Consider the following 16,055-nt stretch of genomic DNA (forward strand, 5'->3'; position numbering starts at 1 on the left):
TTCTAATGAGAAATAAATAAAGGCACAGAAATCCATGTAGGCACTTCATACTTGGTTTATATCAAGTCGTTTACACATTCAGTTGAAAATAAAACTAATCTTTGTTCTTTGTGTAAAAAGTATACATGTGACTTCATGAGCACATATTAGCCATTCAAATAACCAAAAACAATCCTGTATCACTGGAAATTAAGAAATATTTTTTCTTAATTTAAAAGAATGTATTGATAAAATAATACAAGTCATAAAGGAAACTCTTGAGTCTTGTCTGGCTAAAAATCATGAGAACACTATACCAGAGAAAAAGAGATGGCTGAGGGTGTACTTATAATATAAACACTTATGAAACACTGGCAACTTGAAAATTCAAAGTAAGTATATAGTGCTGTTCATGAATCAGTGATCTGTGAGTGAATCTGATTGCTGATCCAAAGTAGAAAGAGAAAATGTCTGCACTTATCTTTTTCTATTGACAAGTAATCAGGGTCATTCACATGTTCTTACCTGGGACAAAATTTACTTTTTAGGTGTTCAATTCTCTTAATGGTGCTTAAATCAGCTACCAGCTATTTGCATTTATCTTTTAAAAGTTAGATATTTGGGTGAATTCAACTTTATTTTGCATAAGTTGCAAACACATCATATTTTTTATTATTTTTGCATAACTGTACTATATAATGTAACTTACATTAACTATTTATTCATTTAATCAATTTTTTTCACAAACATTGATGATCATTTATTATGCCAGTCACTGTGCCAGGTATTGTAAATCAAAAATAAAATGACCACAACAAAACAGAGAATCTTTGCCCAGGTTTGTCATAGACTATCAGACGTGGCTGCAGCCTTACTGTAAATCCTTTGCTCATAGCTGATGTTCAAGAATTTTGTTAACTCAATATGTTATTGATACATGTTTGTAAATTTAAAGTCTTTTACTTTATTACCTTTATATAATTTCTAATGACCAATTAGAAACACTCCTCTTTGTATTTGTTGGCAAGATTTTTGAAATTTTCTGGAATTGAGCCAGTGACTGAGAACTTCAAATTATACATTCTTGGAGATTAGTGCTCAGAAAAATAAATTTAAATCCTGGAATATTACAAGAAGAAGTAACTTAATCATAATATAAACAAGTGACAGATTTTTTTGAAGTGAATGTTACCACCAGGAAAATAAAATCCGCGTTCTAACTGATAGGCTAATCCCACTGAGTCCATCTTTAGTTTTTGTAATGACTTGCCCAGTTCACCCACAGGCGGGTGCCAGGTGATGGGACCAGACAGGTCTAGTCAAGTAATCTGACTTCAGATGAGCCCTGCCTCCTTTACCCTCTGAATCCTTCAGTCAGGTAGTGCTGTCTTCTTTCCTCTGACCACATTTCTACTTTCAGTCTCTCTACCAGCAACTGTAACCTTATCATGAGGCTTATCTAATCCAGTGCCTTAATTTTTTGAAAATGAGGATTCAATTTAATGTAATCAATTTTCCTACCATTGAATTTATGGTCTGGTATCTCAAATCTTTGACTGGATTCCCATCACTCACTTCAAATGTACTAGAAGCAATTTTACTTTCCAGTCAATTTTTTCTTTTTTTATGTCAGGCTATCAAAATCTCTTCTCTGCTAATGCTCGATGCTATTCTACTCTGTGACCCTTCCCCCTGTCACCCCTGTTGCCTTCCCAAATAAACCAGAACTACATATTACCCAACTAAATCTTCTGAGAGCATCCAGGAGTTAGCTTACTGGCTATCATAGAACCTAAATACTGGGTTCTGTCCTTCCCTAATTATAGCATTACTAGCCTCTACCATTTTGCATTTCACCATCTATTCATCCTACCTCCAGTGGAAATATGTATTCTTTCTGCTTGGTCTTCCTAATATCAAACAAACTCCAGTGCTACAATCCTCTGCCATAGCAACTAGGAAATCTTGTTATACAGAGTTAGTTTTATTAGGAAAGCTGAAATCGGCAATGGTTTCTATAAATTTGTTGATTTAATAGCATTCTATATGTGCCAGGAGCTGAGCTGCACACTTGAAATAGAAATCTTACAGCGAATAGTATGTGCACCCATGTGAGTGGTAGACTCCTAAATTAATGACTGGTAACAATGATGTATGATAAGTGCAATCATAGGAGCTAGAAAATGTGGTGCTAGAACTGAATTTGTGAGGAGAGGAAGAAATGAGCATGGCCAAGGGTCACTTGATGCATTTACAAATTGCAAATAGCTTAGGTCATTGAGAGTGAAGGGTCTGTGGGAGAATTGACAGCAGCTGATGCTGGAGAGGTGAACAGGGAGCAAAGGGAGAGGCTGTTAAGTGCCAGCCCCAAAACTGAAGGTGGGCACAGAAGGACCGTAAGCAGAAATGACCGTGGGCAGTTTTACATTTTTAGAAAGCTCACTCTGATAGAAACATAGAGAATGGACTGGGGATAATCCAGAAGGCTGGAGTAGTCCCTGTGAGAAGTGCTAATGGGCCGTATTAAGAAAGTAGCAATGGAAATGCAGGAAAGGCTGTGCCTCCTACATAAGGTTTTAGATCAGTAGAATGTGAAAAGCTTCGTGGGAAGAGAGTTTTAAGTGGAGACTTTAGGTGAGAGAAGATGGTAGCTTTTATATTTGAAGTGATAGCAGAGCAAAAAGACATCTCAGAATTCAAGGTTTTCTTTTTTGAGGTTATTAAGTGATAACAAATACTTTAGTATTGCTACCCAAATCAAAAAAGTAATGGTCTCTCTATGAAAAGAGGGGTTATTTTGTAAATTTTGTCTACCTCACCAATATTTTCACTAAGTTTTAATCTCTAAGAGATCATGGTGTTTACATAAGAAGTAATGACCACAGTGAAAAATCCCATTCTGCAAAATGCAGCACTAAGTTTCACCAACCACGTTGTCCTTCTGTTACCCATTACTGCCTCCCTATGCTAATGTAGAACATGTGCGATGCAGTGCTGGCAAGTGTGGTTCTTTGACAAAATTAATTTTTGATTTTATAATCCTTCTAAAAACTGAACATTGTTGCCTGACTTAAGTAGAACTTCGAATCTCCTTACCAACTTTTTGAGATCTATCCTTACAACTGTCATCACTTGACAATCATTACTGTATTCAAAATGAGTATTGTCTACATTTAGAATCAATTCCCTAGAATACATAATTCCTTTTCTTTTTTTCTAAAAGGTTTCTTCAAAAATGAATTAAAATTCTAACCTGGGGAAATATAATTACAAATTATAATGCATAGAATGTCCCATTTATTAAAAGATTGACCCAATGTAGCTGTGTTTTCAAAGAATGAAAATAACAGCAGCATATTGTAAAAACATAGTTTCTCTGTGGTGAGGCTGTTCATTGTAAAGTTAATAAATGAATATGTATTGTATTTCAGCATTTTCCAAATAGAAACGCTACCAATTTTGAGCTGCAGGAAGCTACCCATTCTAGGGTTACTTTGATTTATGGAGAACATCTAATTTGCATTTCATAATATTAAGCACCACCTATTTAGTTTGATAATTAAAATATAGTCATGAAATAAAGTCAAAACCACCATTTCTTCCACAGTTAAATTAGGAAAAGAAATTGTCCGATATTCTGAGTTCACTGATAGCTTAACAGACAAATGTATGTTAGGGTTGTATGTCTTCCTTGGGTCACATAGCTTTAAAATTTGGGGCCATCCTCATCCACCTGCAGAATAGCCTGTTTCATTACATACATTTAAAGATATCAAATAGTTCTGATTTTCCTAACCACTATCCTGACCTAGAGCTTACTTGAATTCCAAATAAAACCATCTTGAAATTTAACCAGAGATTGAAATAATCTTTTTGCCTTATTTTATGGGCATAAAGGTCATATGGTCCAATTAGATCAAATAGATGTTACTTTAATTTTATGTTTATTCTCTAGAATCATAGTAGGTAGAATCGTTAGAATTTTTCTAACCAAAAATAGGAGGAGGTATGCCCTTCTTGTTAAATCTTCTTTCCTGTCTCTAGAATTCCATAGTCCCAACCCACAGCTTGCTTATGACCTTATGAGAAGCACTGGGCCAGACCCATCCTAGCTTAGCAACTCTCGAATTCCTGACCCACTGAAACTGTGAGATAATAAATGTTTGTTGCTTTGAGCTACAGAATTTTAGAGTAATATGTTATGCAGGAAGAGATAATACATGTACCCACGTAGTATAAATATTTTCTTTCTTCAGATTTCTGCCCAATGGATACTTTATCACATAGGGATTTCTTGACCAACCCATATAAAGTAGCACTCTGCATTCCCATCATTCCCTCTTTCCTTTAGCCTGATGTATCTTTCTTTAGAGCACTTATCCCTTCTTGATGTGTGTTGGTTTTCTGAATTTAATTTTTTATTTGTATCTCCCCACTAGCATGTAAACTTCATGAGAACAGAGACTTTCACTACTATCTTCATTATTTTAACCTCAGTACTTAAAATAATGCATGACGTGTAACAGATACTCAATAAATATTTAGTGAACAAATGAACTGAAGCTAAAAAGAACAGCTACATTCTGTAGTAAGCTTATAATCTGCTAAAGAAAAGACATATACCTAAAAAACTATTTATTTATTTTTTTTTTTATTTATTTTTTTTTTTTGAGACGGAGTCTCGCTCTATCGCCCAGGCTGGAGTGCAGTGGCCAGATCTCAGCTCACTGCAAGCTTCGCCTCCCGGGTTTACGCCATTCTCCTGCCTCAGCCTCCCGAGTAGCTGGGACTACAGGCGCCCGCCACCTTGCCCGGCTAGTTTTTTGTATTTTTTAGTAGAGACGGGGTTTCACGGTGTTAGCCAGGATGGTCTCGATCTCCTGACCTCGTGATCCACCCGTCTCGGCCTCCCAAAGTGCTGGGATTACAGGCTTGAGCCACCGCGCCCGGCCTAAAAAACTATTTATAACAGTATAATATCAAACATATTTGTAATGTACCATGTTGGTACATGTAAGGTGCCACGTTCACATACTGGCGTATCATATAAGTAATAAATATTATAAGACGGCAATGCTAAGCCTTTTGTTTTTTCCACCCCAGAGTTTTTGAGAATACTATTTATGGTTCTGATCAATGGATCTTTTTCATTATAATTGTTGTCATTGTGTTAGGAACAAGATTAAACATGCATCCATGTGATTATGACTTCTACCCCCATGTCGCCCTTCAATCATCCTCACTTCAAAAATTACTCCATTGTCTTTAGAATACAGAGTACTGAGGAATGAGATAGTTCAAGAAGGCTTCATGGCAGAAGTAGAAAAACTAGACAAGAAAGTCGGAAATTCTTGACTGTATGTTTAGTATATTTGGGTAACAATGGTCATACCAGCTTCAAATGGAAAATAAATATCAGGAGATAAAACAAGAATGGAGATATAAGGTAAGGAATGTAGTAATTTATCAACCCCAGTGTAAAAAGTACAGAGTTTGACTTCTGAAGGAATGGAAGAAATGAGGATAGAGAGAAATAGTATATTAAAAGGCATTATTAAGAAAAATTACAGGGAGATAGAACTTGGTTAAAGATAGGAATTATTAAAGTTAATGCTGGGATTTTGAGCTGTGTTTATTTGGTAACTGTTAGTTCCTTTTACAGGGAGATTAGTCATGAGAGAAGTGACTTATGTGTTTCAGGTGTGTAAAGGTAAAAACCAGGGATTGGAAAAAAAACCAGGGATGACAGTTAAATCTTTACCCCTGGGGCACTAAAATATTGGCGGTAGAAGCAATCATAGCTTTGGGACGTTGAGAAGATTGTTTGTAAGAGAAATAGTAAAATACTGGAGCTAGATAATTTCTCCTAAAGCCTTAAGAGGACATTTTAGATTAAATTTGAGGTTGTTTATATACCACTGTATAACTTGTTATTTTGCTGTCACCAAGAGGTTGTGCAAGCTAAAACTATAACCATGTTCACAGAGTATTTACTTAGTAATGGGTTTTTAAAAAAATCTATGGCAGGCCATTATAGGTAATTTGGGGTTCAGCCTCATACTTTGTAAGCATTAAATTAAAAATACTGTCTACCGTATGTATCACATAGTCTCTTTTTGAGTTAATGGCAAAATCCCCTTATCCATTTTCTTTCTTAGTCTTACAACTAAGGGGAAATTATATGATGAGAAGTCATTATTTGGCCTCTCTAAAACCAAAAAAATGACTACGTACCAATGTTTAATCAAATTAGATAACAAATGATCCTCAACTTTTGATGGTTCAATCTATGATTTTTCTTTAAAATGATGATGCAAAACCATTGAAATTTGAATGTACTTCAAATTTTGAATGTTGATATTATCCTGTGCTAGTGATATGTAATACATGAGATATCAAACACTTTATTATAAAACAGGTTTTGTATTAGATGATTTAGCCAACTGTAAGGTAATGTAAATGTTCTGAGCACATTTAAGGTAGGCTAGGCTAAGCTATGATGTTCAGTAGGTTAGGTGTATTATATGCATTTCAATTTATAATATTTTCAACTTGCAATGGGTTTATTGGGATATAACCCCATCATAAGTTGAGAAACATCCATATAATATAGTAAGATATGTCATTTTAATTTTAAAAAAATAAGGAAGTCATATTTTGTGTATTGAATGAAGATTCATGATACCCATATATTGATTTAACATAATTTAAATTTAACAGAAATATTTTTGAAGTTTATTAAAAGGAATGGGGAATATATGAACTATGTGTAGAGTGATTAAAAATATTATGATGACTTTGGAATATTTTTAATTACTAAAATACTGAGCTCACATAATATTTAGATCTAGCTAGAGTTTAGAACCATTAGGTAATTAGACAACCAGAAGAATGAAGAAGCACAAGCCCATTTCATGTGATTTGTCAACTCACTTCTAATGCGATTTCTCATTTCTTATTTCTGTCTTTTAATAAATTTGTATTGATAAATAAGAAAATAATAAGGACAGAAACAGATTTAAAAATTGGAAACGTGATTAGAGAACAACCTCTCAGATTGAACAATGAAGTAAAGATAGTTTCTTTTAAACATAGACTATTGTGACATTTTGTTATTTTTATAGCTGTTTTTCACTAAATGTAAATACTTCTTAAAGACTCACCATGATTACAATTGATCTCTGTATGAGTTATAAAAATGCCTCTTCAATGGGCATGAAAAAAGGTAGAAATAGATACACAAAGTGATGCATTCAGAAAGACACCTACTAAAGACTGAGCCCAACTAAGGAGAGTAAAATGCCACTAGAGGATTTTGAGGGATACTGGTACAAGGAAAGGTACTTTTCATGTTTTCAGTATCCTGAAAAGGTAACATGCTGAGGGGGTCCAGAACGGAAAGATAGCAGTACAGCAGACAGGTGTGTATCAAGATTTTAAACTGAAGGGGTATTTCTGGGTGATGTTATAGAAAAGTAGTACAATTTCAGTTTGGTTTGGGTATAATAGCAAAAGAGAGTATGAGAGATGACTTTAAAAGACTCTGAAGATCTGCTTCTGGGTAGCTGTCTCAGTCATTTTAAATGCTTACCATGGACAGTCACAGGTTCGTAAGTGGACAGAGTTTAAAAGAAAGTATATATTTTAGTTTTGTTGTTGTTTTAAAGTGTATCAAACTTGAGAGGGGCAGAAAGCATTCTAAAAATGGTAGAACACTAGAAATTTCAATAAATAAAAGTGAATATAAGGTCCCTGAAAGCCAGGTTTTTTGTTGTTTTTTTTTTAACTTCTCTGTCCTCAGAGCCTGCATGATAACTATTAAATATATAATTATTGAATGAAAATGAATTAATGGATACAATGTCACAGGAAGAAAGGTAATTGAGAAAATTCTTACTCTTCAAATAATGTTCAGGATTTTTCAGGTGAAAAATGTACTTTCATGAAGAAAGAAAAAGAAATACTAGAAATGTCCTAAGCAAAAATATCAACAGAAAAGGCAAAAGCGGTGTATTCATTTCACAAACACTTAAATGCCCATTATCCTATTTGAAACCACATATTCAAGTGTGGTTTCAAAATAGGATAATGGGCATTTAAGTAAGTATAATATGTGAAAAGGTAATGGCTATTGTATCAGCTTTTGGAGTTAAACATATTTGGGGTTAAAAAATATCTAGAAACTGAGCTGAATGTTATATCATGAAGACGTTTCTCCTGGTATGGGTGGTGGTAGAGTGGGAGAGGTATAGAGTGGGATGATCAGGTTATCTCCAACTAACTTTCCATCTAATGTCACTCATCGTGCAAAGAATGTTTTAGAAAGTATGCTTGGAAGCCAATTCTCAGAAGTCTTTTTGTATGTATATGTCTTAATCTGCTCAGGCTGCTATTACAAAATATTAGGTGGCTTAAACAAGAAATATTTCTTACAGTTCTGGAGGCTGGGAAGTCCAAGATCCAGGTGCTCTTGGATCTGGTTCTTGATGAGGGCCCCTCTTCTAAACCTAATTATTTTCCAAAGGCCCCATCTCCAAATACTATCACTTTGAGAACTAGGGTTTTAACATGAATTTTGGGGGAAGAGGGCACAAATATTCAGTTGGTAACACTGTAGTATAAAGTAGAGAATGAACAAAGTGAGGCTCCTGGTTTAAGTTTTAATGGAGCTCAATTTCTCTGCTTCAGTTTCAATAGTAACAAAAATATAATACTTCATTTCCGTAATGACCATTCAAAGAATAAATGCATAATATTGGTAGAGAAAAGATATATAAGATTAAAGTGCATTGCACTGTAATTTATATTTGTATATATGTGGAAATCATTTTCTTAATTCTTTATGAAACAAGCATGTCACTTGTATTTTAGAACTTAAAAAATTGAAATAATTTATCTTTCATTTCATTGAGAATAGGGCCAAATCTGAAAGTTCAACCCAAGGCATTGATTTTTATTTTCTGTGGGACCATACTTAAGGCTCTTTCCCAAGGAGCCTATTGCACCTTTTCTTCCTTCACTCTTCTCCAACACTGGCAGTTTACTTTGCTCCTCATAGATCTGAATAGACAAGCTGTCTTGCATGAAGTATCCTTAATTTGTAATGTAGAATCTCTGTCAATGTAATAGAATTAGTTAAGATTGAACATTCACTAGATTTTCTGTTTTTTTTTTTCTAGAGGTATGGGATAATTAATGAGGAATCTATTTTTAAGGATTAGATTAATGATTAACAAGGATAGGTAATTATCATTATTATTCTTTAAGGTGAGAATATAAGATTACATTTGTTTGGAGAGTATGTATGAGGGAGTTTATATGCATATGTGCATGCATCCACAGGACAGGCAAATGTATAATATACAAATATGAATTATAAATTTAAAATAAAACATAGCATATGTCAGCTATGATCATTCTCTTCTTTCTCCAGGGCTATGCTTATGTATTTTCTATATCTTAAAATTGACAAGTGCCTGCTCCATGGATGCCTCAGAGACCATGCATCTTGTCAGTAGCATTCTTAAAAGCTTAGCAACCCAACTTGGCAGAGGTATAGGGAACGATGCAGCACATATAATTTGAAATAACATAGACTTCTGCCTTGCTTGCTCAAATCTCAATTTCTGACATTAATACAAGTTCTGTTCGCTTTTTATAGGAAACGAGATGGATACCAACCTACTGATTTATTAGCAATATTTTAATGGAAAATGGGAGCTTGAATAATTAGGAAGAAAAGAAAATCTTTATCAATTAAATTATGATTTAACTCTTTCTTTTGATGTCCTTCTGTTTAATCTATGAAGATCTTTTATTTGTAGGTATAAGAGTTTATATTAAATTAGAATTTTATACCAGAGTCTAAACTGTTTTAATTTTCATAGACACATGTTCAGTGTATCTCTCTCTCTCTCTCTCTCTCTATATATATATATATATTTCTCTATTCCCCTCTCCTTCTCACTTCCCTCTACCTACCCACCTCTTTCTTTTTCATGGAAATCTCTTAAAGAATATATTCTATTCCTCCTGGAGATCCATTGAATATCAATATGCAGCCCTACATACAATTTATGTTCAACTTACATGAGATACCACATATATTTTTCCAGAATTTTAGGAATTTTAAAACATTTTAAAATATATTTATAATATATAAAATATAATTATGTCAACTTTCATGGTAATATTTTACCTGAAAAAATTTTAACCTACAGAATTTTCTACTAAAAAAGAATATTATTAATATACCAGTTTCAGAGTTGTTAAAAAATATTGGTAGAGATCAGGGGGATCTTTATTTTAAATTTGCCTTTTGGTTGTTGTTGTTGTTGTGTGTGTGTGTGTGTGTGTGTGTGTGTGTTTTCTCTCTCTCTCCTCTGTAAAGTAATTGCAATTATAGAAAAGTTTTAAGACTTAAAGATATGAGAAGGTTTAGGTTAGAGCTTTAATAGGCCAAATGCCATCTGTTTCTACAATTTGTAACATTTTATTATTAACAACTCCAGAAGAAGGAGGCGGTCTATTTCAGTTGTGAGGACAGATTTCTGTCCATCTGTGCCCGTATTGCCGCATGTCACTTGTATTTTAGATCTGCATAGCTCTGAGCCAATGTAGATGCCATGGCAAGGTCAAGAGGTGGAGAAGCCTGTCAGTACATTCTGTCTCTGTGGCTGTGACAACCACAAATGGGTGCTTCTAGCACCGCCCTGAGGCAGTCATTCTGTTAGACCTTGGAGCTGGACTTTCTGTAATCTCATTTCATGGGAAAATGTTAACTTTAAACATTTAAAAATATCAGACAAAGAACTGAATCTATGATGTGTCTCTGGTTAATGTCAGAATCCTTATTAGGGTGGCTCATTCCTCAACATTTAAAAATGTTGAAAGTCCTAAGGTGACTGTTCTTATTTTTATCAGTTTCTTTGTAACTACGGTGATGTTAGGGACAGCAGCATCTATGTGAATTTTTTATTTTATTGCAAAATAGCTGAAAAGAGTGTAGCAGGTTAAGACTGACTTTAAATACTTCGAAATGTTGTATGTTAATAGTCAACCCCTTAAACCCCTTGTTCCTTAAAAAAAAAAAAAAAAAAACTTAGTATCTCAAATCTCTAAATATGTGTGTATATGTGTGTTGATGTGTTGTTGTTTTTTCTTCTTTTCCCCAAAGTGCTTATCAGATTGTTGTGGAAGAACTGCACCCACACCGAACCAAGAGAGAAGCGGGAGCCATGGAATGCTACCAGGTTCCTGTCACATACCAAAATGCCATGAGTGGGGGTGCACCCTATTACTTTGCTGCAGAACTCCCTCCAGGAAACCTGCCTGAGCCTGCCCCATTCACTGTGGGTGACAATCGGACCTACCAAGGCTTTTGGAACCCTCCTTTGGCTCCACGCAAAGGATACAACATCTATTTCCAGGCAATGAGCAGTGTGGAGAAGGTGAGCTTCCTCCAGGATTTGCTTTTTCCCTGCTTTGAAGAAAAGCTGAAGTCAAATTTTATAAATACTCAGTAGCATCTGTCAAGAAAAAAAAGAAAGAAAGAAAGAAAGAAAATTTGCATGTAGGGGGTTTTGTTCTCAACAGCGTGCACAGTTTGGGGTCTACTGTAGGGCTGAGGCCGCACGCCAGTTCCATTTCACAGGGTTCCTGTTTCCTAGTAACTGCTTCTACTGGAGGCTTCCTCAGGAAAGCCCACAATAGCAATTGAGAGTAAAATGATTTGAAAAGGTGGGTGTGCTGCTGCCGGAACTCCACCCCCAGTAAGGATCCGGCATTGTTCTGTCTTCCTTGCTCAGTGGTGGCACACTTCAAGAGATTAAATTTACTGCAGGATAAACAGAATGCGTGTTCCACAGCAGGCTAATAAAACCTTATAAACTTTTCAGGGTTTTCAAGCCAAATAGTAAATAACAAGTAACAATCCTCTGATTACAAAGTAATAGGGCGCCTGTGGTATATCTGACGGAACCTAAACAAAAGGCAGCCTGGCGATGACTGGCTGCTGAGCCATCACAGAAGGCTGCTCTCTGTTTCCCTGGTTGCCCCTCCTTTTCCCATTTTGGACACAGTTGTTTTTGAACACTGCCGCTGATCCCAAATGAATATTGAAGAGGAAAACACAACAGGACATTAGAAACGACCAGCAGTTCCGCATGTGAGAAAACAACCTGGCCTTTCATGCCTCATGCTGTTCTCTTTGGAAGATTTTCTTTCCTAAAACTTACTGTTATTTATTTATTTATTTATTGGCAGACAGAGATAGAGGGAAAACAAATGTTGAGGATAGAAATATTCACAATTTAAAATCCAATAGAATGATGACATTTTAATGGACTTGAAGCCGTATAGGAAATTGCTGGGTTTATGTAATTGAGTCCCCAAGGTGAGCACCTGGGAGTGCTACATGATATACAATTGCATCAGTATATTATATCTTGGAAGAGTTTAATTGGAAGACATAACAATCCGTTTGCATTTATGCAGGGGCCATGAGAGCTTTGGGTATTGATTAGCTGCTTTTGAATGAAAGCTTTGTTGTTTGCTTGCCTATATGGTTGGCTTGTAGGTAGCAAAGAAAAAGGTCACAGCATCTTCTAAGATGTGCTCCAAAGTCAGAGGCTGCTCACGATTGAAGATGCTCTTCTCCTCTTCTGGTTTACCTGTAAAGAACAGGGGTCTTTAAAGAGTAGTCCAGTGTCCACTTCCTGCCCACACATCATTCCATACCATTGTTACAACCGAGCTGCTCTAAAAACAGAACACTACGGAAGTTATTAGTCCATTCTGGGTATAATGTAGCATTGAGCAGGAAGCATAGTTTTGTCTGAGAGTTTTCATCTTTAGAGAGCTTCCAAATTAACTTTGGTTATTTGGTCTGTTATACCAGAGGAGTGTTAATGAATGTCTGTTACTTACAAAGGATTTTCTCTGCATTCTTTAAAAGCTTCTTGATATGAATTTTCTCTTCCAATTGTTAATATATCTACATTGTGGTTTAGTCAAAGTACAGAATAGCAACAATATATTTCACAGTTATCTTGGCAAATAGTTTTTTTTTTGAGATGGAGTCTGACTCTGTCGCCCAGGCTTGAGTGTAGTGGTGTGATCTCAGCTGACTGTAACTGCCTCCCAGGTTCTCACTATTCTCCTGCCTCAGCCTCCCGAGTGGCTGGGACTACAGGTGCCTACCACCACGCCCAGCTACTTTTCTTGTATTTTTAGTAGAAACGGGGTTTCACCGTGTTAACCAGGATGGTCTCGATCTCCTGACCTGTGATCTGCCCACCTCGGCCTCCCAAAGTGCTGGGATTACAGGCGTGAGCCACTGAGTCCGGCAGCAAAGAGTTTTAAAGTTGATGTGGCTTCTACCAACAGAGATTGGTAATGCCGATAGAAAGTTAACAGCAATAGCTTTTAGGAAATGAAAATCCTTTTGGGCCTTTATGGGAATGTGAAATAATCTCTTGTAGGTTACCATGAAGGTCTCAGGCCACAAGTAATAGAAATGCAAAATTTTATTTTTAATTACTAACTCCCCCCTCACTACTTTATTTTAATTTAAAAATTTAAAAAATGCTTAAGTGGAAATTGTAAACTCTTTTATAAATTATCACCGTATAGAACTACTCAAGATGGAGTTATAAATGCATCTTGCAAACAGGTCACCTCTGTTTTGTTTACTGGCTTCGATACCTTTTCTCACCTCTTGTATATTCAAGGATGTACACTGACTCAACTAAGTCCTAAAGGAGGAAGAGTGGGGCCAAAAGTAGCTGGCAGGGACATGTGTCTCCTACTGCCACCCTACAACATTAAAAATAATAATGACATTTTTTCTTGTCCTTTCCTACTGCTTCTACTTTGTATATCTGCTCTATCTAGCAAGAGGAGGAAAATTATCTATGCTGACAAACATTTAACTCCTAATAGCTAAATTAAAAGGAAGAAAGAAGAGATGAATTACACCACAACTATGATACAATGTTTTCATAATCTTTCTAACTGCTGTCATTTAGCTCTTTGGTCATGCTGAGATCCAAATGAAAGTATGTAATGTCCAACTTTGGTCTGAGTCTATAATTCTCAGATGAAAATTAAATTTATATTTGGACCTGATTTTTATTAGTTTTGCAAATACATTTTTCTTTCTGATAGTTTACAAAGTACTGTATATGAAAATAGAATGCTATACTACTTGTCACAAACTAACTTGTTTCATTGCAAGGGAAAAACAGATATTTACATCTTTATAAAAACTAAAATATTTTTCAAAGTTATTATTTTAGATTTTTAAGTATCCCTAGGGAGGCATATTTTTAAAAGTTTTCTTAATATTAAAATTCTGTTGTTTATAATCCCTTTTTATGACCCCAGATGGATCTTTATAATAATTATAGTTTATGAAACAGGAAACACTATCTATACATTGACTCCTTTTTTTTGCATTTTTTCCTCTATCAGGAAACTAAAACCCAGTGTGTACGCATTGCTACAAAAGGTAAGAGGTTTGCTTTTTTTGCTTGTTTTAACTACACTCACCACTTTTCTAAAATAGAAGGACTTTGTTCCCTGCTTCAGGGCTAACTAAATATGGCATTTCTGTTACAGTTAGTTCTGTGACTCACTTGGGTGTCTTTAACAAGTATTGGGGTGCTACTTCCCATCCTCTAGTACTTGACTGAAGGAATCTTGTTATGGTAATAGGAAAGATCTAGAAAACCTTAGAAGGACTTATTTCTGCCATTTGGTGTCTGAAAGGTCTTGTGCTACTGATCAACCAGTATCTTAGGAAAAGGTCAGCAATAGCAGATGAAAATAGCAAGTCACCAGTTTAAAAACCTCTATTACTTTCCATCGTAGACAATCAAATGTAAAACCAAGCTAATTCATGCTTATATAAGATGATAGGGATAGAGACTGGTCCATATCTTCATCAGTAGTGCAGTTAGATTGAAGATCATTTACTTTTTTTTGAAACTTACTGTGAGAAATCAGATCTGTGATGGCTAGCTAATAGTCAGGGCAATTCCTCCTGACCAGGCATATTATGACTTAGCTGCTTAGTTTCTTTGACAAGAGAAAACATTTGCATCTTTGAATGAGTATTTAGAGTTCCAAGTGGGGGAAAGTCTCCTGCATTCTCTGTGTTTTTGATTCTTCATTTAAGAGTTACTTGAGTGTGCCAACAAAGGAGAAATTGCTACTTGGTGTATTCTAGCTAGAGAAACATGAAAAAGTTATCCGCATGCAGACATGGGCCTCCTCATAAGCTTGGTTCTTTGGGTGTTTGTTGCCGGAATTAGTAGCAGACCCACATTTGTGACTAGTGGTTGATTCATTTGGGGTAAAAATGAATGGCAATATTCTGTTTGTACTGGCAACTTTCATTATTTTTCTCCATCTAATCATCAGTCTGCTCAATCAGCATTTGTGCTTTACTCCTGATTTGTAAGGCAATAAAGAAAGACTTTCTCCTTAACTCTTGCGAATAATAAAGAAGCTTTGTGGAAGAGAAAATACATACTTTTTTCAATTCACATGTGAAGATTCCTTTCGATAGTTTTATTTTAAAAGGCAACTATTAAAGAGAAAATATACACAGTCAGATACATATGGTGTATAAGGATTTTACTTTAGCTTACGGATTAGGAATGAGAGTTGAAATTTTTGAAAGATAATAGAAGAAGGCATTTAGATCTATGTTATCTATGTTTTTCCAGATTTAAAGTAGAACCAAAATTGTAAAAGGGTCCCACATTGACCTCTGAAGTTCTTTAGACATGTCATGCTATGTTTCTGTAACTGAGAAATTATAGCTGTATATTATCCGAACATAACTTTTTATTCAGTTATTTCATTATTTGCTCTTGGCTGAGATGTCTGTGTTCTTCTATATCTCTCTCTCAATACAAATTAAAAAAATGACAAATATCATATGACATTTAAACTATAGGAGGATTGAGATCCTGGAAACAGTCTTACCATGGAAACAGTCTTACCATGTGGCATAAAATAATTGCCAGAAACTTTGAAGTGGTAAAAAAAAAAATAGTTCATTATTTGTC

At 35.2% G+C, this 16,055-nt stretch overlaps 1 protein-coding gene across 1 annotated transcript in view; it reads left to right on the forward strand.

Moving 5' to 3' along the window:
- The window catches only part of PTPRK (protein tyrosine phosphatase, receptor type, K), a 587,115-nt gene that overhangs the window by 465,072 nt on the left and 105,988 nt on the right, over positions 1 to 16,055 (forward strand). The window contains exons 12-13 of the mRNA XM_011951661.1: positions 11,156 to 11,429; positions 14,452 to 14,488. Of these exons, the coding sequence (XP_011807051.1) occupies positions 11,156 to 11,429; positions 14,452 to 14,488 (311 nt within the window). The remainder of the gene's footprint in view (positions 1 to 11,155; positions 11,430 to 14,451; positions 14,489 to 16,055) is intronic.

This window comes from Colobus angolensis, unplaced genomic scaffold (assembly GCF_000951035.1).
Source record: "Colobus angolensis palliatus isolate OR3802 unplaced genomic scaffold, Cang.pa_1.0 Scaffold322, whole genome shotgun sequence".
Taxonomy (NCBI): Eukaryota; Metazoa; Chordata; class Mammalia; order Primates; family Cercopithecidae; genus Colobus; species Colobus angolensis.